Source organism: Erythrolamprus reginae, chromosome Z (genome assembly GCF_031021105.1).
Source record: "Erythrolamprus reginae isolate rEryReg1 chromosome Z, rEryReg1.hap1, whole genome shotgun sequence".
NCBI classification, from domain to species: domain Eukaryota; kingdom Metazoa; phylum Chordata; class Lepidosauria; order Squamata; family Dipsadidae; genus Erythrolamprus; species Erythrolamprus reginae.
Genome location: NC_091963.1, coordinates 129,715,226 through 129,739,208, shown reverse-complemented (window position 1 = coordinate 129,739,208; position 23,983 = coordinate 129,715,226). Strand labels below are relative to the sequence as shown.

Genomic DNA, 23,983 nt, shown 5'->3' with positions numbered 1-23,983 from the left:
CTTAGGAATCGGGAGAAGTCAACAGTGGACAGTCTAAGGGTAAAGTTTGGACGTTAGGTGATGATACTACAGAGTCAGTAGTGAGTTCCATGCATTCATTACTCGTATTTCCTGCAATCGAGTTTAGAGCAGTTTAATTTAATTTTATATCTGTTGTGTGCTCGTGTGTTGTGGTTGAAGCTGAAGTAGTGGTTGACAGGAAGGACGTTGTAGCAGATGATTTTGTGGGCTATGCTTAGGTCATATTTAAGGTGATGTATTTCTAAGCTTTCTAAACCTAGGATTGTAAGCGTAGTTGCGAGGGGTATTCTGTTGCAAGTGGAGGAGTGGAGGGCTCTCCTAGTAAAGAACCTTTACTCCAACCTTTGAGGCTTGGCGACCGGGCCAGTCTTGTGCTCCTTCGGAATCACAGAGGCTGCCAGATGCTACAAAAGTGGACTGTGTGTCCTTTGCAGGCAGCCTCGGTCAGTCAGTGAAGCTGAGCAGGGCACGTTCATTCCACTCAGCTTTTCCTCTCACCACTTCACACTTGGAGCATCAGAGCCTCAGCTTTGCCCATCCGTCTTGGGGTGAGAGCAAAGGGGAACTGGACCGCTCACACTAGTGGAGCTGCATGTGGCGCCAGCCTGTCTCTCACATGGCCTGGTTCCAAATAGGCCACAGCATGTTTGTGGGGACCCTTGCCTTAGAAAAAGAGGGGGCTTGAGGAAGACAGTATCTGTCTTCCACCATTCTTTTTCAAAAATATATACCGGTACACTGCTCAAAAAAATAAATTGAACACTTAAAACAACATAATATAACTCCAAGTATTCAATGATAATATTTCATTCATTCGGATCTAGGATATGTTATTTGAGTGTTCCCTTTATTTTTTTTTGAGCAGTATATTTATCATATTAGGCAATTAATTTAAAAAAATAACTCCAGTTCCATTTTCCAGCTGCAACCCCCCCCCCAAAATGTTTTAGAAAATAATAATTTGTCATTTCCCCAAATCTTGCTTTGCCTAAATTTTTACAGTAATGGATATTGATTTATATTGTTTATATATGCCATAAGGACACTAACCAGAGTCTTTAATCAAAGTGCAAAACAAAATGGGCCAATCTAAAATTTAGATAGACTCCCGATTTCTAGGGCCAATGAGGATAAGCATTTTCTCTTGCAGAATATACTCAATTTGTCCACGTGCAATTTTTGCTGGTTAATGACCTCAGTAAAGTTATTTTGCTGGTTAATGACCTCAGTAAAGTAAAGTTATCACATGCTTACATACTCTGTTTCCTCCAAAATAAGGCATTCCATGATAATAAGCCCAATCAGGCTTTTGAGTGCATGGCAATAAGGCCAAGGGTTTATTTCAGGGTTCCAAAAATATAAGACAGGGTCTTATTTTCAGGGAAACATGGTACAAACAAGAGGAAAAAAACCCCTTTCTTACCTTACTAATTTCAAAGCCAAAAACCTCTTCAAAATAGGCTGGCTGGCTGATTAAAAGTAAATAAAATGTCCAGCTTCGGCAAAAATTGGCTACAATAATGGCATAAACCGGCATGGATGTGAAGAACTTACGCCAGGGAGTTTTGAATTTCTGCAGAGACAGCAAAGATCTTTTGTTATCAGATACCTTCCAAATGTGTTGTTTTATAATTTGCACATATTCCAGTTGGGATTTCAACAATGTTAGCTAGGGATAGACCCACCCAAGTTGGAAAGCCCAGGCCTGTAGGACATCATACTAAATGTACCCAATGCATTGAAAGTAAAATTTCTGTGAGCTTTTTGAAATACCACAGAGACGAGGTCTAACTTATCAATCAATTTATACAAGTACTGACCATAAGGGGATTCATAAGGCCAGCACTCTCTCCAATGCTTTCTTCTATATACTTCTTCTCTTCTTCTGTAATGGTGGGGTGCTGTGCAGGACTCTCATAGGAAACCATCAGCCAGAATATATACCAGAAAATACCAAAGCTCCCTGCAAAGACAGAAGTATAGAATAACATGAGGAGGAGGGGGGAGAGATGTGGGCTGGCCATCATAACTTCAAATCCAGGTTGTAAGTTTCTTTTTCGGGATCGGTCATAACTTTGAAAGGCTGCAAAGTCACCAGTCGTAAACTGAGGACTGCCTGTATTTTAACAACTATATTGCTAGGGATGTCTCACTGCTGGGAATGAGATGAAGGCAAAGTCATGGGGACATGGAGGATAAAAAGTCTGCTAAAGTCTTAATGAGGAAAGGGCTAACAGCAATGGCAATAGCAATAGCACTGCATTGGCCTGCATTGACTGCCGATCAGTTTCCGGTCACAATTCAAAGTGTTGGTTATGACCTTTAAAGCCCTGCATGGCATTGGACCAGAGTACTTCCGGAACCGCCTGATACCGCACAAATCCCAGCCACCGATAAGGTCCCACAGATTTGGCCTTCTCCGGGGTCCCGTCGACCAAACAATGTCGTTTGGCAGGCCCCAGGGGAAGAGCCTTCTCTGTGGCAGCCCCGGCCCTCTGGAATCAACTCCCCCCAGAGATTAGAACTGCCCCCACACTCCTTGTCTTTCATAAATTACTCAAGACCCATCTATACCGCCAGGCATGGGGGAGTTGAGACACCTTTCCCCCAGACTTTTTTATATTTATGTTTGGGTATGTATATGTTGTTTGCTTTTTTAAATATGATAGGGTTTTATGTGCTTTTTAATATTAGATTTGTTTTCACTGGAATATTGTTTTTATTATTGTTGTGAGCCGCCCCGAGTCTTCGGAGAGGGGCGGCATACAAATGTAATAAATTGAATTGAATTGAATTGAATATATACCACTTCAAAGTGCTTATATAACCCCCTCTAAGTGATTTAGAGAGTCAGCATATTGCCTCCAACAATCTGGCTCTTCATTTTACTGACCTCGGAAGGATAGAAGACTGAGTCAACCTTGAGCCAGTGGGAGTTGAACTGGCAAGCTGCTGGCAATCAGCAATTAGAAGAAGTAGCCTGCAGTACTGCACTCTAACCACTGCGCCACCATGGCTCAATATGACTGTCATCACTTTTGTGCCAGTTTACTTACCATAGACGTAGAATACCGAGCTCCATCCTGAATATTGAACTAGAATCCCAGCAAGAGGCATAGCCACCACTGCCCCAGCGTAAGAACCTGAAAAGTTAGTTAGGAAATATTAGCTAAATATGCAAGGCAGGATTCCTCGCTCCTATCAGTAAACCTGATACTGCAATTGCTCTTTGATCTGAAATGTTATTCTTAATTGTGGTTGCAATGTTTACACATGAGAGAAAATTATTTACCAGCAATGCTAAGGAAACAAGCAGCAACAAAAAAAAATTGGTGTAATAGTATTTATGGCTGCAGGACACCATATTGTTTCCAAGTGAACAATACAGAATGTATTGTCTTTGACTATGAATACTGCATTAAAAATACCATTATTTTAATTTTGTTATTAGATTATTGTGAAAAAATAATATCTCACCAACAATAACAAACGTGAAAGCAACTTAATAGCCCTTTTTATTGAGTTCATAAACCAGTCCTGTGGTGGTTTAATTTGCGGGATGAGGGGGGGAAACTACAGTGAAGTGTTTGATCTAGACTTTTTCCAAAGTCTAAATCAGTGTTTTTCAATGTGTGGACTTCAAATCCCAGAATTCATCTGGCAGCATTTGGGCTGAGGAATGCTGGGAATTGAAGTCCATAGATATCTTAAAGTTGTTAAGTTTGAAAAATATTGGTCTAGAGGAGAGGTATGAAATTCAATTTCATTGAGGGCCACATCAGGGTTGTATTTGTCAGTGGAAGGCTGGAGGGACAGGCATAACCATGGTGAACATGGCCAGGGATGGGGTGTGGCCAATGGGGTGTGTGGCCCGAGATGAGCGTGGCCATTGGGGCATGACATGGGCCTTGTGTCTGAGCAAATGCTAATACAGAACTTCCCTGAGACACTCCCTCACTCCCATTATATAATCCAAGCGACCAATTAGGTCCCACAGAGTTGGCCTTCTCCGGGTCCCGTCGACGAAACAATGTCGTCTGGCGGGGCCCAAGGGAAGAGCCTTCTTTGTGGCGGCCCCGACCCTCTGGAACCAACTCCTTCCAGAGATTAGAACTGGCCCCAACCTCCTTGCCTTTCGCAAACTCCTAAAAACCCACCTCTGCCGTCAGGCATGGGGAAATTGATTCCCCCGGGCCGTTTCATTTTATGTATGGTTTGTTTGGGATGCATGACTGTTTTTATAGTAAGAGTTTTAAAACTGTCTTTTTTAACCATTAGATTTGTACTATGTATTATTGTTGTAAGCCGCTCCGAGTCTCCGGAGAGGGGTGGCATACAAATCTAAATAATAATAATAATAATCATCATCATCATCATCATCTCCCTCCCCTGTTTTCGCTGGCAGAGGGCTGCAGGAGGCCCCACTTGGAGCTCCATTTTCACTGACAGAGGTACCTTTGCTGTTTCCAAGCCGGCTCCATAGCCCTGATCTAAGCACCCTGTGAGCCAGATCTGGCCCGCAGGCCTTCAGTTTGACAACCCTGGTCTAGAGACAGATCAAAGATATAACTCCCCATTAATTATCTAGAGATTAGCTAGAAATATGTAACTGTTTATTTAATCATTTATTGGATTTCTATGCCGCTCCTGTCCGAAGACTCGGGGCGGCTTACAACATATAAAAAAATCCAGTAAATTACAATAGAATCATTCCAATTAATTGAAATTGCAAAGCAATCTAAAATCCCTAACTGAATTAAAAATCAAGCACACCCATTCGTGCAGCAATCATACAATCATATTATATTATAGAAACATAGAAACATAGAAGATTGACCTTTCTAATCTCAATTTGCTCTTTAGGACCTGTATTCAAACAGATTGTCTCTGATTTTTCCATATTAGCTGATAGTCCTGAGTGTTGTTTAAATTCCTGTAGTATAATCATAATTTTTTTAATCATTTCAATTGGAGTCTCAGTTAATATAATAGCATCATCTGCAAAAAGATTTAATTTTAATTCTAATTTCCCAATTTGGTATCCTCTCCAGTTTTTTTCCTTCCTTATCTTGTTGGCTAGCACCTCTATTGCCATTACGAATAACATTGGAGATAATGGGCAACCCTGTTTAGTGCCATTTTGAAACATAGAAGATTGACTGCAGAAAAAGACTTCATGGTCCGTCTAGTCTGCCCTTATACTTACTATTTCCTGTATTTTAGCTTAGGATGGATAAATGTTTATCCCAATTCAGTTACTGTGGATTTACCAACCATGTCTGCTGGGAGTTTGTTCCAAGCATCTACTACTCTTTCAGTAAAATAATATTTTCTCATGTTGCATTATGAACATGTTTGTTAGGTATGTGCATTGATACATGTATGAATATGGAGTTTAAACAATAAAATAAATTTACAAAAAGAAAAAGATTCAACTCTCCAGAAGTCACAAGGTTATCTCACCACAGAAAGCTGTTGTGGCCAGGCGGCTACGTTCCAAAGGAGGCGCCCATTTGCTCCAGATACCATGGCATGCTGGGTATGTGACTCCCTGAAGGTGAAGGGCAGAGAATTATATAAAGAGGGAGACCAAAAATTTAGTTTCTTAGCTCTTTCCTATTCAGACTCTTTTGTAAGAAAGTGATAGAAGCATAGAGACAGATGAAATTTGATAGAAGAATTAAGGCTGCCAGCCCTGAGAAAGTAGGTAGGATCTTCATGACTATCAATACGATCACCTGTGCATTAGATTCATTTATTTTAATTGGGCAAGGTCTCCCCAGGAAATCATAAGTTGGTGGGTCCAAGCAATGGTAAATTCATCCTTGAGAGAGGAGGTGGCTGCTTCTCCATAAGACATTGTTTCACTGTATAGTATTGGATAATTTCTGACTTATCTACCCAATTCCCTTGGGAAAGATTATTGAGAGACAGATGAAATTTGATAGAAGGGGGTCATTTTGAGGATTCAGAAGATAGTTGATAAATCAGTCGGCTTCTGGATAAAGGCAGCCTGTAAGGCTGACACTGATCTTCCATCATATTCTACAAGCTGGACTGGAATGGGGATTGGACAGCAATAATAATTCTATTCTTCTGAATTGCCTTAGTCTGGGACTGTTTGGACCAGTGGTCCCCAACGTTTTTTCCACCAGGGACCAGTTTCAGCAAGACAATTTTTCTATGGCCCAGTGGGGGCGGAAAGGGGCGTGGTTGGGGGCGGGATTAAGCATGGGGGTGCTGGTCCTCCCTGCCCCTCTTTCCCGCCATCGTCCTGTGGCCGGCAGAACCTGCCTCCCAAGCCCTCTTGCCCACCGGGAGCTAAGCGCTGGAGAGAGGGGGTCAGGCTGGCCCTCCTGCCTCCCCCCAGCCAAAAACGCAAAAGCGCCCTGCAGCAGAAGCCAAAAGAGGCTTGAGCCTCTCGGTCCTTCCCGCCCCTCTGTCCCACCCATCGTCCTGTGGCCGGCAGAACATGCCTCCCGAGGCCTCTTGCCCAGCGGGAGCTAAGCGCTGGAGAGAGGGGGTCAGGCTGGCCCTCCTGCCTCCCCCCAGCCAAAAACGCAAAAGCGCCCCGCGGCAGAAGCCAAAAGAGGCTTGAGCCTCTCGGTCCTTCCCGCCCCTCTGTCCCACCCATCGTCCTGTGGCCGGCAGAACCTGCCTCCCGAGGCCTCTTGCCCGGCGGGAGGCGAAGCGCTGGAGGGAGGGGGTGGCGGCATGAGGGCCGGCAGCTGCTGACTTCACGGACCGGTGCAACATGCCCCGCGGCCCGGTACTGGTCCGCGGCCCGGTGGTTGGGGACCCCTGGTTTGGACTACCTGCCTGCCTTTTGACTTGGCTTATCTTTCAGGAGCCTTGTGGCTCTTTTTAATTATTCTGATTATGGGAGAGTGAGAAGTTGCCTCATATGTGATTTGTCTTATTTTCTATTTATCTTAAGTTACCATGAGTTGTATCTGATTGTACAGGTATAGAAAAATAAATAAAATAAGTAATATAATATAATATAATATGATACAATAATATAAAATATAATGTAAAATATAAAGTATAAAATAAAATATGAAATATATTAAAATATAAAAGTATAATAAAATATAAAATATAAAGAATAAAATAAAATATAAAATAAAATAAAATAAGCCCAAGTCTGCTTGCTAAGATAGAAAACAATGGAATTTTTCTCCATTCCATGTATGAATCTATCTGAAGTGAATCTCATTTCAACTCTAATATGAATTGTGAACATATTAGATACGAGAACATAATCTAAAATACACCTACAAGTGGCCAACCAATCCAGGAGCTTCCAACAGGTAATTTAGTATTCAGAGCTGTGCCTTCCAACTTCACTCTTTCCTCCCTGCTATCTATCATCTAGACACTCTGATGATTGGGCAGACCCAACAACTGAGAAATAAATCAACCTCCTCCAGTTTGCTGTCCCTTAGTTGACTTTATCTTCACTTTCTGTAATGCTTGGCATGGGTTTTTGTCATGGTGGCAGGCTAAAAACCTAAGACATCAGGCTGAGAAAAGATGGTGCAAATAATACAAGAAGCAAACCCCTAGTTTAGAGTGTAAGGGAATATTACTGCCAGGCAGACAAAGAACTCTTTGTAGAACAAAACAGGATTCATCCCATTGAGGGCAATAGTATGGCATGGTTTGATGTTCTTCTTACAACATCTGCATGATAAATGTTTACTTCTTTTTACAGCTTTATGATACTTTTAGCCATTTGAATAGCTCTCAGTGTCTATTACTGCTAGCAATAAGTGTTCATGACCAATATTTATTTTTTATTGGATTCTTGCAATACCTCGAGATAGCCTGGCTTTATATAATGTACAGTAGAAGAAGCTCACAGAATTATAGAATTGTTGAGTTAAGAAAAAAGTACAAAGGATCATCTTTTAATCCAACCCTGGCAGGAGATGGAAGAGGAATACTTAGGGATACAGTGTTCCCTCGATTTTCGCGGGGGATGCGTTCCGAGACCACCCGCGAAAGTCGAATTTCCGCTAAGTAGAGATGCGGAAGTAAATACACCATTTTTGGCTATGGACAGTATCACAAGCCATCCCTTAAGACTTTAAACCCCTAAATTACCATTTCCCATTCCCTTAACAACCATTTACCCACCATTATTACTGGTACTCACCATTGAATAAGACACTTAGTGATCCTGATATTTATAAACGTAACTATTTATTAACAATTTTGTTTGTTTGTTATTTATTTGCAAAAATTTTTAGTTTGGCGATGACATATGACGTCATCGGGCGGGAAAAACCGTGGTATAGAAAAAAACCCGTGAAGTATTTTTTAATTAATATTTTTTGAAAAACCATGGTATAGGCTATTCGCGAAGTTCGAACCCGCGAAAATCGAGGGAATACTGTATTGGGAAAACCATTTCTTGCATCTCCTATCCATTCCTGTCTTAACTTTAGGGCCACAAAAGTAAACATGTGAAGCGACCAGCCTTACCTCAACAAGCCCTTGCAGGATCCTCACAAAGATTACACAGCCGAAATGGACCCGAGCAGCTGAGGGAATGAGCATGTTCAAAGTAGAGGTGGCTACAATGGCAAAGCCAAAAACTCTGCAACCAATAGAAGAAGGTTTTAGCAGCATAGAGCGCTGTTTACTTTGTACACAGTGTTTCTATTGCATTGTTCTAAGAAATTGTTCTAGTTTAGAGAAGGGGTCCCCAACCTTTTGGACTGCAGGGACCACAAAATTCATAATTTTAAATCCTGTGGACTACTAATATAATCTGACTAATGACTAGCTGGGTGGGCGTGGCTAGGTGGTCATGTGACTGGTTGGGCATGACCAACTTGATGTCACTCAATATTGAGGGGCACCTTGATGGCCTTTACTCGCCCCTCCTTTCCCAACTACTACTTGCCCACCCATCCAAGCTCCATTATTATTATTATTATTATTATTATTATTATTATTATTATTATTATTTATTAGATTTGTATGCCGCCCCTCTCCATAGACTTAGGGCCCCAGTTGTTGGAGCTAAGCAGCCACCATGAGAAAAGCTTGGCAAAATAGCTGGCTCAATTTAAATAGGATCTAATCGAGAAGGAGGCTCAGCAGAAGCACCTCACTGAGGACTATGAGTATAGGCTTTCCAAGCAGAGAGAAGACCTGCAGGAGTGCAAGGCCAGGTACCTGCACCTGGAGGCTTAGTGGGCTGAGATGGTTAGCCAGTGGGAAGCCATGATGCAGTTTCCACTGGAACAAGGCCCTCTGGCTATTTGCCACCAGGGGCGTTTCCCTCCAGCCAGGGTTGGGGTCCTCCTGATTCAGGCCGGTTTGCCCAAACTGGTAGCGACCCACTAGTAATGTCACAGTGACGTCCCAAAACTAGATTGGTCGGTGCTGGTCCATGGGTACAGCCATCTTTTTTTCCCTGATTTTTTTTAAAAAAAATTGTTCTGAGCATGTACAGAAGCCAAGTTTCTGGCACTGTGCATGCGGTCACCATCTTGAGGGAACCAACCAGCAGCGAGGTAAGTTTGAACCCACCCCTTAACTTTTCAGTCCCAGAAAGCGGCTGAAAAATGTCCTTCTTCTGTCTTACAGCCACCTACCATTTTCTGTCCTTGCCTCCTTTCTGTTTTTATTTGATTTTCCCTCCCACCCTGACAGCAAAATGAAATGAGGATGGGAAGGAAGGAAGAAGGATCCAGGAATGGGAAGGGAATGGATTGGGAAGAATGAGAATGAGGAGGGCTTCCCAGTCAGGAATGCTTGGACCAGAATCCAGAGCATGCTTTTCCCCTCCTCTCTTGCGGTACTTTTATTTCCAAAGTTTCTTTCCTTAAAAATGGAGCTCTTGGTTCAAAGCAATTGGTGTGTAATGAAAGCAAGATTTTAAGTTGAGCTGGTTTGTAAGGAAACAAGTACAGTAGTACCTCTAGATGCGAGCTGCTCCACATGCGAGTATTCCAAGATACGAGCCACGATGGGAGCGAAATTTCTGTTCCAGACCCGAGCTCAAATTCGGGATACGAGCCGAGCTTCCACTAGGTGGTGCAAGAATCCTTGCTTCTGGTTATCTCCATGGGGAAAAACAAAGTCTAAAGCCATTTGTTCCAGATACGAGCTGATCGACATACGAGCTCCATTCTGGAACGAATTAAACTCGTATCTAGAGGCACTACTGTACTGTCAAGGTTCAGTGCAAGCCATATTAATATTACAAACTAATGAGACTTAATGTCTACTTAAAATGGGTAGTACTTCCAATTGAAGGAGAAAAGCATAGCTCACACTTGCTATAATTTTTTGCTTTGATATTTGTTTAGTATAACTTCTGTTAATGTAGAAAGTTTACTTAGAGCCTATTAAAAATGGAGCTAAATGCCTGCCTGCAATCATGTACATATCTATTAGGAGTAAATCCTAGTGAAAGAGAGTAGTCTTACTGCCAAGTAAATATGCATAGTTTTATGTAGTTGTAAGATAGGGTATTGATTAGTAACAGGTATATTATAAAGATAAATGAAAGCTTCTGTAACAACAGATACTTTGTGCCCAGACCAGGTAGGTAGCTGTGTGTATGTGAGAGAGTGGGGGGGAGACAAAGAAAAAAAAAGAAAGAAAGAAAGAAAGGAGAGAAGAGGAAAGAAAGAGAGAAGGAAGGAAAGGAGATATAAGAGATAGAGAGAAGAGGAAGGAAGCACCACAAAACCTGGCATTAGACATGGCTTCAGAAGACACTTTTAAACAGCACAGCAATTTAGGGCTGGAAGACACCTCAGAGGTCATCTAAGTCCAGTCCCGTGCTGCAGCAGGAAACTTTACATTGTCTGGATTATTTTGGTTCCTCTAACAGAGAGGAAAATTGCCAGAAAGAAGGAGTTTATTAGGACAAAGCTGCCATGCAGAGGAAGGCAGAGATAATCCTTGACTTATGACCTCAATTGAGATAAACATTTTGGTTGCTAAGCAAGAGTGTTGTTAAATGTTTCATCACATTTTACTCAATCCATGACATATCCTGGCTACAACAGTCATGTGCAAACCAGGGAGGTACATCTGAAGGCATGTGTAATGTTTTAATGTACAGAAGTTATGGTTAAATGTGTGGCAGAGAGTGGACTCTGAGTGAGTTTTTTCAAATGCTATGAGGTTGAATGTATAGTTTTAGAAAAGGTATGTGTGTATGTTACGTGCACATACAGTATATATAATAGATAACATATTTATGTGTGTCTGTGTGCAATATGTATGTACCCATATGGCATATATACATAGGATTAAATAGTATTTTTTGAATGTTCAGTAGCAATAAATAGATTGGGAAATTGTATCTTGTTGAGGCCTTTGAGGTGAGGAGATGACAGGCATCCTATCCCTAAGCTTTGACGTGAGTGAGGCCAAGTTGGCAACGCCCACCCAGTCACATGACCATCCGGTCACATGATCACCAAGCCACTCCCACTCAGTCACATGACTGCAAAGCCACTCCAACAAAATTAAGCCACACCCACAGAATGGTAGTAAAAAATTTGGAACCCACCCATGCCTCCAGCCTTTGCCCAAAGCCCCACACCAGGAGGCTGAAGCAGACCCCAAGTCAGAATTCCCGCCTCCTTCCAACCAGCACAAAAAGACCCCAAAGGGGGGAAACTCTCTGCAGCAACACAAGTGTTTATTGCATGTATCGGGCCCAGGGCTGCAGTTTGAAGACCCCAGATTTAGTGCAATTTACAAAATGCGAAATAATTTTTCTGTGGACCACTAAAATCTTCTCATGGACCACTAATGGTCCACAGGCTACCAGTTGGGGGCTGCTGGTTTAGAGTGTCCTTTTTCCCTCTTCCAGGCAATCAACCATACCTTTGCTCCAGAATACTCCATTCCACACACAGAGAGGTTGTAAACCAATTCTTTTCAAACTTGGCAACTTTAAGATATATGGACCTCAACTCCCAGTATTCTTCAGGAAATATGCTTGCTGGGGAATTTTATGTGTTGATGTCCACACATCTTAAAATTTCTAAGAAAACACTGTTGTGGACTGTTCTTTCTGTGTTTCTATATACTTCTGTAAAATGGTGTGTGTTGGTCTCTCTTCATTTTGCTTCAACTGGCTTCATAAGAATCAAGACTTTCCCCTGAGATGTATTGGAAGGGAAAAATACTTCTATATACAGACTTCATGATTGCTGACCAACCCCACCCCAATACTATCTCATGAAATGCAAAGCAACAATTATCTTTTTTTCTCTATTTTTCCAAAGCGCCCAATATTAATTTTTCCTGTTTGTATGTTCTGGAGGGAGGCTAAGCTGCCCTGAAGGGGCAGTGAAGCAAAGAGGGGCACCCTTTAGGTCTCTCCTGTTTGGCCCGGAGTCTTTTTTCCTTCTCAACCATGGCAAGAAGAAGAAGCAGTCTATAGATGGCTGCTGCAAAGCTGGGACAAATGAAGAATAACAGTTAAGACTGGTGCTGGAGAGAAGAAGGTGGAACTGGGGGAGAGGATTTTTCTTTTGTTCTAAATTTAACTTCAAGAAATAATTCAGAATCATTTGCCCAGAGCTATGCATTAAAGCAGCACCTAAGCATTTTGGGGTGCCCTAAAGAAATACCTAATTGGACATGAAGGGTGCTATAGAATAAATAATGAATTCTAAAATAAGCAGAAAATTGATTCCTAAACTGGGAAGAAGAGGTACTGGAAAGGCATTTTTTAAACATTGGAATTATCTATATACAAAACTTATGCTGCTTTTGCATTTATTATATAATCCTAATTACCAGGGACTAGTCAACTGAAATCTAAGGAAAGAGTGCCACCTACTGAGAAAAAGGGAAACTACAAGGAAGTGATTTAACCAAAGAGGCATTTGAATATTATATTAGAAGATTGAATTTGCAAGGAGGACATAAAGGGGCTTTTTATAACCTCTGGAACTATTCAAATGGAGCTGAGTATTAACCTATGGGCCATAAAGAATTGGGATTAGTGTACTCCTTGAATGGTAAATCGTTCTCGGACTGTTAGATGAAAATCCACTCTCTTAACTCTCTCTTAAGAAGGATAAATTAGTGGAATTGTACAGGAGATGGATTTACTCCTTCAAAATAGGGAGATATTATGGACAAAGGAATTAAGGACATTGTGAAAAAAATGGAAAATATTATTCAAGGCATAATAAGTACAGACCAAAACTCCCAGATAAGGGAGGATTCAAAGAAAGGAAGAAAGAAAGAAGAAGACAAAGAGGGGAAAAACATATAAGAGTGTTTGAAATGGAAGCAAGGGCCTCTGTAGAAATGTTAGAAACTAGGCAGTGAAAGAGGGTAGAGGTGGAAGGTATGTCTAAATTGGATGTCCAAGAAATAGATATAGATGGAGACTTAAGAGAGGAATGTGAGAGGCAAGTAAAAAAAAAGCATAGCAATTGAAGTATTGAAGTGGGCAAGAGACAACAGGTAGATGATTTTTATCTTTATTGCTGCTCTGATTTGCCTTTCTGTTTTCCTCTCTTCATTTTAAAGCATTGCAATCCATGTATGAAGAGGCCAGGAGATGATGAATGGAGGATTCCTCTTTTTTGTTGCTGTTTTGAGCTGCTTTTCCCTTTCTCCCCCCTCTCTGTTTTTGTCTTTTTCTAGGCAGGTAACATTGTTAGAAGTTAGACAGCAAAAAAATAAAAAAAGTTTCTTAAGGGTGACATGATTAAAAGCTAGACTGATAGAAATAAAGGGAATATTAATGTATACATTTAATATTTGATAAAGTGAAAGTAATAATGAGAAATAGGAGGAATAATTGAATAATGATAGAATGTAATCTAATATAGATTTGTATTGTTATTAGAAATATACAAGTTGATTGAACATAATAATATTAATTTGAACAGTTTCATAGGTAGTGGAATGTATGGTGCCCAGATACCACACTCTTCACACATTGATTTGTCATTTTTATATTAAAAAGAACTCGGGGGGGGGGGGAGAAGATCTGCCTCCCAATCTCCTCAAATAGCTGCCATGTAACCTATACAGTGATCCCCCGATTATCGCGAGGGTTCCGTTCCAAGACCCCTCGCGATAATCGATATTTCGGGATGTAGTGGTGCGGAAGTAAAAACACCATCTGCGCATGCGCGCCCCTTTTTCCATGGCCGCACATGCGCAGATGGTGGAGTTTGCGTGTGGGCGGCGGGGAAGACCCGGGGAAGACCCAGGGAAGGTTCCTTCGGCCGCCCACCAGCTGATCTGCTCGGCAGCGCGGCAGCAGCGAGGAGCCGAAGATGGGGTTTCCCCGTTGCCCAGGCAACGGGGAAACCCCATCTTCGGCTCCTCGCTGCTGCTGCGCTGCCGAGCAGATCAGCTGGTGGGCGGCCGAAGGAACCTTCCCTGGGTCTTCCCGCCCCCCAGGCAAAGGGGAAACCCCAAGATCGCTTGCCGCTTGCCGCTTGCCCGTCACCCGCTCGCCCGGCCGCTCGCTTGCCGCTTGCCCGTTCGCCCGCCCGCCCGGCTGCTCGCTTGCCGCTTGCCCGTTCGCCCACCCGCCCGGCTGCTCGCTTGCCGCTCGAGAGCAAGAGGGGGAGAGATAGAGAAAGAGAGAGAAGGAAAGAAAGAGATGAGAGAGGGAGGAAGAGAGTGTGAGAGAGGAAGAAGCAAGATAGAGAAAGAGAGAGAGAAAGAAAGATGAGAAAGGAAGGGAGTGACGTCATCGGGTGGAAAAATCGCAATATAGCGTTTCGCAATGATCGGGATCGCGAAACTCGGGGGATCACTGTATATATATAGATTAAAAAGGGATGTGATAAATAAAAAAACACTTGAAGTGAGAGCGTCTTTTGAGGCAGGATCTTCACTAATGGCTTTTCTGGAGTCATCCAACTGTTGTGGGTACTGAAATAATATCAATGAACTTTGTGTTGCCTTGATGGTGGATAGGTGGTGCTAAAAGAAGCTTGAACAGCCTGGAGGTGGTTTAGTCTGGCAATGTAAAACTACATAACATAAACATAAACTTTTTTTTATTGCCTGGTTATTTTCTGCTCTCATTAAAATCACTCCTGTTAACTCAAGTTCCATTGGAGATTTAATCCAACTGATTCTTGTTAAGATTTTTGTATACTTTCCAGGTAATTATAACCATTTGTTGAGCAAAGTTACAAAGCATTAAAAAAAGGTGCCTTGTGGCTAATCATTGCACAAGACCATCACAACATCCCCACAGACTCGTGATCTAAATTTGGACCATTGGCAACAGGTATATGTGTCAATTCTGAAGCAGATCAGGCCTGTCACAACCATCTTTCCTGAAGTTTCCACACAGCTGGGGGAGTGGGAGGCATGGAATTCACACCGGCCAAAACAGCTTGTTATCTCCTGGTAACCAAGGTCATCTCAATGGGTACTGACCAGAAACTGAATCTGGTTGCCAAGGAGATGCCAGATCACCTAACTGGACAATGTGATCTGTGACCTAGCGGTAAGGGGGGGATACCTAACTTTTAATTACACTGGCACCTCTACTTACGAACTTAATTTGTTCCGTGACCAGGTTTTTAAGTAGAAAAGTTTGTAAGAAGAAGCAATTTATCCCATATGAATCAATGTAAAAGCAAATAATGCGTCCGATTGGGGAAACCACAGGGAGGGTGGAGGTCCTATTTCCTCCCCGGAGATTCCTAGAGAGGCCCCACAGAGGCTTCTCCCCACCTTTTCTGCCCATGTTTCCTCCCAGGAGATTCCTAGAGAGGCGCCACAGAGGCTTCTCCCCACTTTTTCCAGCCTCTAGGAGATTCCTAGAGAGGCCCCTCGGAGGCTTTTCCCTGCCTTTTCTGGTTACAGTTTCGGAGGCTTGGGTTTGTACGTGGAAAATGGTTCTTGAGAAGAGGCAAAAAAAATCTTGAACACCCAGTTCTTATCTAGAAAAGTTTGTAGGTAGAGGTACCACTGTATTTGAAAAAGCGGGAAATAGTCAGAGCTGTTTTAGGTTTCTTTCAAACTGAATTGATGTACTCAATAAACCAGTGCTTTGCTGAAGAATGCAGAATTACTTGGGTTTGCCAGTTGGATTCTTGACGATATGTTGATGATAGTTGCCGTGTACTGGACTCATCTGACCACAATTTTGCAACCTTCCCAGCTGGCTTCCAACAAGCAAAGACAACAGGGGAAGCTGGATTTATTTAATGACCAAATTACTTACTCGATAGCAATTTTTTGGGGGTAAAATCAGGTATGAGTCACTTAACGATGACCTAGCATAACAACTGAAATTAGTTTCCCAATTGTGGTCATAAGCCAAGGCCTACCTGTATGATTCAAATTGAGCCACATCTTTAGAAGAGAACATACACCTGGAATCTTGACTGTTCAATTATAATCTCAAACAGCTGAGATCTGATTTAATGAAATTCTCAAAGATTTGCTGTCTCTTAACTTTCATTAGCCCAGCTAGGATGGCTAGTGGTGATGACACCAGAAGAAGACAACAAATGAAGATTCCCTAGCTGATCTACACACAAACATATATTCCACTTTCCCCCTCAAAGCAGTTACCTGTTAGCTGCAAATTTCTGTGATATGAACCCCCCTGGGATCTGGGTGACGATGTAACCCCAGAAGAAGGACCCATGGATCATGCCTACTGTCTCTGGATCCCAGTTGAACTCAGCTTTCTAAGCGAGAAAGGAGAAGAAACAAACGACAGGGGACACTGATTAGAGCCACTTATAGGGCCTCCTAGACAGGACTTGGAGCAACTTGGAGAAATGCAACTGAGACGGTTTACTGCATTCTACATTTCTGCATTTTCAGGAAGCAAAAGACTTGCAAATTAAATTGTGTATGGACCCTTAAGTCCAGAAGTCAAGCTTACTTATACCCTGTTTCCCCGATAGTAAGACACCCCCGATTGTAAGACGTATCGGGGGTTTCAGGGGGGTCGGCTAATATAAGCCGTACCCCGAAAGTAAGACATGTCTTACTTTCGGGGAAACACGGGGGTATTGCCGGGGGGGAGCCCGATGACGTCGCTTCCAAGCTCCCCGTGCGCCCCTCGCCTTCGCCTCGCTGTGGCGCCACCGCCTCTTCCCCGGCTTGGCAAAGCGAAGGACGCCGCTGGTCCGAAGCGAGCCAAGCGGGCGTCGGCTTGCAGCGAAGGCGCTCGTCCCAGCAACCGAGTCCTGCCGAGGCTCGGCTGCAAGCGGCCAGCGAGGCCGACCAGCTCCGAGGTGAGCGGCCGGAGCTGCGCCCTCCTTCGCCCGCCTCCTTTCCAGCAGGCAGGTGGGGCTGCCCAACTGCGCAGAGCGGCTCCTCCCCTCCAGACACATGCTTCCCTGACACGCGTCTGTGGCTCCACGCGTGCACGCCGCTTGGAGCCCTGAGGTTGAACTTGGAAAAGGGCTCACGAGGCTCCTGTCCCGCAGCTGCCCTTCTGGACTCTGGGGAGATGCCTTCGGGAACGCGACCCTTTCAATTTTTTTCCAATGTAAGACATACCCCGAAAGTAAGACGTAGTGGGGCTTTTGGGGGTAAAAAGAAAGTAAGACACTGTCTTACTTTCGGGGAAACACGGTATTATGTGCACAGTTGGCAGTACACGTTAACTTGAATGAAGGCTGAAGAGCGTGTTTTTGAGACTCTGAGAGTGAAGAGTACATTCCTTCGATACCTGACACCGGAATACCCAGGATTAGGGAAAACAAGTGTTTGTCAGGCCTTTTCTCTCTCCCTGATGTTTCTTTTAAGAAATTAAACATCTACGTAGATTTTTCAACCTTTGGTTCCCTATGTGAGTGGTGACTTGTATTTTATAAACTCAGATTTCTCAGCATGTGGAATTTCTCAAATGTTACTGCTTCACCTGCTTGACCTGATGCATCTTACATAATTTTAAGGAGGTGCAGAATGTCTTTTTATATGAGTGACCCCTCCTCAAAACAACAAAAAGAAGACAACAACCCCTGAACCAAAGCACAGTTACTTTCCATTAATAGAGGACGAACAGCCTCACCTTCACAGTGACTTTATCCCCTTCGTAGACGGTGTTATTGTTAACCATGCTGACAATAGCCACGCCCAGGTTGCATCGGATGCCAAAGCTGATGCAGAAACCCAGACCGCAGAGGATGGCAATGATGTAGCGGCGAGGGAGGCCAAAGCAGGTGCAGTCTATGACGGGCTGCTCCTTCTCGGACACTTCAACAGGTCGCCCTTCTTCTGTCAGCTCTATGGTCTCCCCGCCGGGCTGCTTCTTTTCTAGAATTCTGGGGGTGGAGACGGCAGGCAGGGTGGGAACAAAAAACAGGAAAATTAAAACTAGCACTTTGATATAGGGGTGAAGGTGGTGGACTGAAAACCAGGAGATCAGGATTTCTAGTCTTCACTTAAGCATGAAAGCCTAAGGACCAGAGGCTGTGGTAAAATCAAGCATGACTTCTTGTAAGGCACCCTGAGTCTGCTAGGAGAAGGGTGGCCTATAAATTCGAAAAATGAAATAAGAATAAAATAAATAGACTCACTTAACAACCCTTTTGCTTTAGCAACCAAAAATTTAGTCCCGATTTTGGTCCTAAATCGAGGACTACCTGTGTTGAGTTCAATGAAAAATCTAGAGAGCTTTTGAGTAGGACAGGGCCTATTTGGACAGGGAGTCATTGCTCACAGTCACTCATGCCCTCATCACCTCGAGGTTCAATTACTGCAACGCTCTCTACATGGGGCTACCTCTGAAAAGTGTTCGGAAACTTCAGATCGTGCAGAACGCAGCCGCGAGAGCCATCGTGGGGCTTCCAAGATTCGCCCACGTTTCTTCAACACTCCGTGGCTTGCATTGGCTGCCGATCAGTTTCCGGTCACAATTCAAAGTGTTGGTCATGACCTTTAAAGCCCTACATGGCAATGGACCAGATTACCTCCGGAACTGCCTGCTACCACACGAATCCCAGCGACCGATAAGGTCCCACAGAGTTGGCCTTCTCCAGGTCCCGTCGACTAAACAGTGTCATTTGGCGAGCCCCAGGGGAAGAGCCTTCTCTGTGTTGGCCCCGGCCCTCTGGAACCAACTCCCCCCGGAGATTAGAACTGCCTTCACCCTCCCTGTCTTTTGTAAACTACTCAAGACTCATTTATACCGCCAGCCACGGGGGAGTTGAGATAGCTCTTCCCCCTAGGCCATTACAAGTTATGCATGGTATGTTTGTGTGTATGTTTGGTTTTATAATAGGGGTTTTAGTTGTTTTTTATTATTGGATTGTACATGTTGTGTTTATTGTTGTTGTTAGCTGCCCCGAGTCTGCGGGGAGGGGCGGCATACAAATCCAATTAATAATAATAACAACATCAACAACAACAATAATAATTGTTGTTGTTGTTGTTGTTGTTATTATTATTATTATTATTATTATTATTATTATTATTCAGATTCAGTATTAAAGAAGAATTTCTTGACAGGGATGAAGACAGAGTTTAAATAACATGTGTTATAGCAGAAGGCTCCTATTTAATTCCTGACAAGGTTGCCCAGGCATTCTTCATTAAGCCCTTGATCCCTGGCATGCAGAGACCCACATGACTGTTAGATGGCAGCAAAGGAGTATCGTATTTTTGCAGCCTTAGTCTTTTTGCGTCTTCATTTAAAAATCATCAATTGATTCTAAGGCATAGAGCTGCGGGGAACTGCACAATCAAAGTCCTGTTTTTTTTTTTTAACACACTTGCAACACACATTAAAAAGATGCAGAGCTTCCATGATGCAGTTCTGGCCCCCATCTTCTTCTTCTTGCTTGTTTTATCGCTCTCTGCAAACCCTCCTCAACATTGTTTTACAAGCTTCTGTTTTTCTGCTGAGTATAGTTTGACCTTCTTCCATTGGAAATACAAGGGAAGGCAGGGATTCAACTTGTTCATCAGAATTCACTGACTCTTGTGAGTCGGTGAGGAAAAGATAGAAGAAAAACTCAATTGCTTTTATATATGCAAAATAAGAGATTTATCTTGCAGAATACTAGGCATAAAATCAATAAAAGCAAAATCAATAATGCAAGGAAGAGCACTGCTTGGTGACAGGCAGATGCACTTAGCTTCGGAGGAGTCATACTGCAGGAGGCAGGCCTAGGATGCCAACTGGGTTGGATTGTCCCGTAACTATGGGAATGGGATACACATGGCAGGTCTGTTGATTTCCTTTGCTGGAGAAAATTTGATAGAGTGTATTTTTTTTAAAAAAACCAACAACAATCCAAAATCTATTTTTGGTCTGACATGAGAGTTGTCATGCATGTCTTATCTCAAATTGGCAAGAAAGCCTGTCATCAAGGAACTAACCAAGGAGATGAGCAACCTAAAACTAAGGGGGATTTTCCTGATAGTGAGTGCAATCACATTCCATTAACAGTGGAACGACTTGCCTCCAGAAGTGTGGGAAAATTTTAAAGAAGAGATCGGAAGACCATTTGTCTGAAATGGTATAGGGTAGTGATGGTGAACCGTTTTTTGGTTCGCATGCCAATAGGGTATGGGGGTATGTGCTAGTATGTGTGCATGTGTTCACATCCCCTTCCCTCTCCCCACTGCATGCGCATCCCCCACGCATGGCACACAGATCTTACTGAAGTCTAGTACATGAAAAAAATAATACCCAAACGGGCAAAACGGAGGTTTGGGAAAACGCAATTCCGGTTTGCCCTTGGCTGTTTTTTGCACTCTGGAGGGTTCAGGGAAGCCGGGGTGGCGCAGCAGGTAGAGTGCTGTACTGCAGGCCACTGAAGCTGACTTGTAGATCTGAAGGTCAGCGGTTCAAATCTCATCACCGGCTCAAGGTTGACTCAGCCTTCCATCCTTACGAGGTGGGTAAAATGAGGACCCGGATTGTGGGGGCAATAGCCCAGCTCTGTTAAAAAAGTACTATTGCTAACATGTTGTAAGCCGCCCTGAGTCTAAGGAGAAGGGCGGCATAACAATTGAATAAATAAATAAGCTTCCTGAAGCTCCAGAGTGCAAAAAACCCCAGGAGAACAGCTGGAGTTGACCTATCCAGATTCCTAAGAGGTCAGTAAGGGGCGAGTACAAGTGCACTAGAGTGCCTTCCGTCCCCTGTCCTATTGCTCTCCTATATCTCCTATACCTTTCTTCTATTCCTATATCTCTTCTTCTATTATTTCATTGATATGTTCTATTACTATACCTTCTTTTCTATTCTTTCTTAGACATATTTTACTATGAGTATCTCCTCTATAACCTCCATCATGTATTTTACTATGTGTATATAAATATATATCCACTAAAACCCTCATTGTGTATTGGACAAAATAAAATAAATAAAATAAATAAATAAACCAGAAGTGTGTTTTTCTGTACTTCCAGTTTGTCCGTTGGTTTTGTTTTTTTTTTGCTTATGGGGCTTTAGAGAAGCTTCCCTGAAGCATCCGGAGGGCAAAACGGCCTTTCCCAAGGCTGAAAATCAGCTGGACAGCTGGCGCATGTGCGCTAGAGCTGATACGGCAAAGTCTGGTGGGCCCTCCGATATGGCTCCACATGCCACCTGTAGTAAGCATGTCATAGTTCGCCATCAGGAGTATAGGGTTTCCTGCCTGAGCAGGGGGTTGGATTAAAAAACCTCCAAGTCTAACTCTGTTATTCTATTACCAATTTTGGGCAATACTACGGCAGGGGTGAAATGCTTCCGGTTCAGGCTGGTTCGGGCATACTGGTAGCGGCAGGCGGCGGTAATTCAGAGAACTGGTGGCAGCAGCAGCACGAGGCTCTGCCATTTTCTTTTTTTAATCCTCTGTGCATGAGCAAACCCTGCGTATGCACACAGGGTGAAAAAGTGCATGCGTGGAGTGGGAGTGAAATAGCCAGAGGTGGGCTACTGCCCAGACGCGGGGATGGTGGAATGCAGTGGGGTATCGAAAATGGAGCTCCACCCCAAAGCACCCAATTTGCACTGAAAGATGTTGAAAGAAAATGCATATTTATTTATTTTATTTATTTATTAGATTTGTATGCCGCCCCTCTCCGAAGACTCGGGGCGGCTAACAACAGTATAAAAAGACAATGTAAACAAATCTAATATTAAAAATAATCTAAAAAACCCCAATTTAAAGAACCACTCATACATACAAGTATACCATGTATAAATTCTATAAGCCTAGGGGGAAGGGAAATTTCAATTCCCCCATGCCTGACGACAGAGGTGGGTTTTAAGGAGCTTGCGAAAAGCAAGGAGGGTGGGGGCAACTCTGATATCTGAGGGGAGCTGGTTCCAGAGGGCCGGGGCCGCCACAGAGAAGGCTCTTCTCCTGGGTCTGGCCAAACGACATTGCCACGCCCACAGTGTGGTAGTTAAAATTTTGGTAGCCCTTCACTGGAAGTAGTGCGTGTGTGAGCAAAGTGAAGTGTGCACTTCAGAAGGTAGGAAAAGTAAATAGATTTCACTGCTGTACTAGGGGTACTACCAAGGGGTTCTGCTGGTGGCCCTGGGACTGCTTACAGGACCATCCTGGTCTAATGAACGGAAAGGGGAGTTTTGCCTACTCCCAATTTGTACTGAAGAGTTCCAGTGGTTCACTGGAAGCAGAGTGACCTGTAACTAGGCGGCTGTGAGAAGCAATTGCAAAAGTTCCCCCCTGCCAAGGATTGTAAAGAAGCTTGGAGCACTCCCAAGTCCTTGTCCGTCACCAGCCTCTTCCTGCACTTCCATACCGTCTTGTCAGCCTGGTGGAGAGGCGGGTGCAGCCCACGCAGAAGCTGTTCTGAGCAGAGCCGATGCAGATGGGCTGTGAGCTCTGTCTCAGCTCCAGGCCCAAGAATTCTTTCTCTTGCTTAGCAACCAAGGAACATGGTCTTTCTTCCCAGTCCTGCTTTGCCTGACCCACCCTTCCCTCATTCCAAAATTCTCCCTGCCCTTCTTCTAAATCTTCAATCTTCCATACCTCTCCTACCTTCCTCTGCCTTGCAGGACTGGTTGCAATGAGTGAGGAGCTCTTGGTAATGTTTTGGTCCTGGCACGGAGGAAATTTTCAGCATCCTTTTGAAATTCCCTGGTGCTTAGGACACCAGATGGACAGGATGGCTCGTGTTCATTTTCTCAACCTTAAATTCATTGCATCCCATTTCTGCCTATATTTTTTATCATTTTTCTTTAGGCTGCCCCCCTCCTCAAATCATACACATTTCCACATGCATTTCTCTCGTTATTTTTGCACACCTCCTACCAATTTTCTGGGCATTGCCATATACTATTTGATTGAATACAAATGCATTTTAATGCCATGTTTGCAAATATGTGCATCGTTTCCCTAATAGGCACATTCTGTATGTCTTAAAAAAGCAAGAACACCATTGCAGAATTCAGAGAAGTGTGAATATCAAGGAACAACTGTATTTTCGTCTCTCTCAGGAAGTGCTAATTTGGTAAGTTTAGTAAAATTCCACCTCCGTTTTTACTTCTGGCCTCTATTTCTATCATTCTCTGTTCCTCTCATTACTTACTGAATTACTGATTAAACTGATGAAACTAGTTCTGATGTGTCTCATAGTAGGGAAAATGGGACACAGAATTTGTGGATTTATAAGACACCCTACTTTGTCTTCCAAACTTTTTAACACTGAACCTTTTCCCTATCAGAGTGCATTTTTAGTGGAAATTTCCAGGTACAAGTAACAGGTTTAAATACACTTGCCATCAGTACAAGTAGTCCTTGATGTATGACTACAATTGAGCACAAAATGTGTTGCTAAAGAGACAGTTGTTAAGTGAATTTTCCCCACCTATTTTACAACCTTTCTTGCCACACTTGTTAAATGAATTACAACAGTTATTAAATTAATAACATAGTTCTTAAGTGAACCTGGCTTCCGCATTGACTTTGATTGTCAGGAGGTTGCAAAAGGGGATCACATGATACTGCAACTATCATAAATATGAATCAATTGCCAAGAATCCAAAATTTGGTCATAT

The 23,983-nt window shown here is 43.2% G+C and overlaps 1 protein-coding gene across 1 annotated transcript in view; it reads right to left on the bottom strand.

Moving 5' to 3' along the window:
- The window catches only part of SLC17A7 (solute carrier family 17 member 7), a 72,255-nt gene that overhangs the window by 7,557 nt on the left and 40,715 nt on the right, over positions 1 to 23,983 (bottom strand). The window contains exons 2-8 of the mRNA XM_070727883.1: positions 18,035 to 18,287; positions 16,579 to 16,697; positions 8,512 to 8,626; positions 5,485 to 5,572; positions 3,078 to 3,164; positions 1,842 to 1,984; positions 1,445 to 1,594 (exon numbers count right to left, since the gene is read on the bottom strand). Coding sequence (XP_070583984.1) covers positions 1,445 to 1,594; positions 1,842 to 1,984; positions 3,078 to 3,164; positions 5,485 to 5,572; positions 8,512 to 8,626; positions 16,579 to 16,697; positions 18,035 to 18,287 — 955 coding nt within the window. The remainder of the gene's footprint in view (positions 1 to 1,444; positions 1,595 to 1,841; positions 1,985 to 3,077; positions 3,165 to 5,484; positions 5,573 to 8,511; positions 8,627 to 16,578; positions 16,698 to 18,034; positions 18,288 to 23,983) is intronic.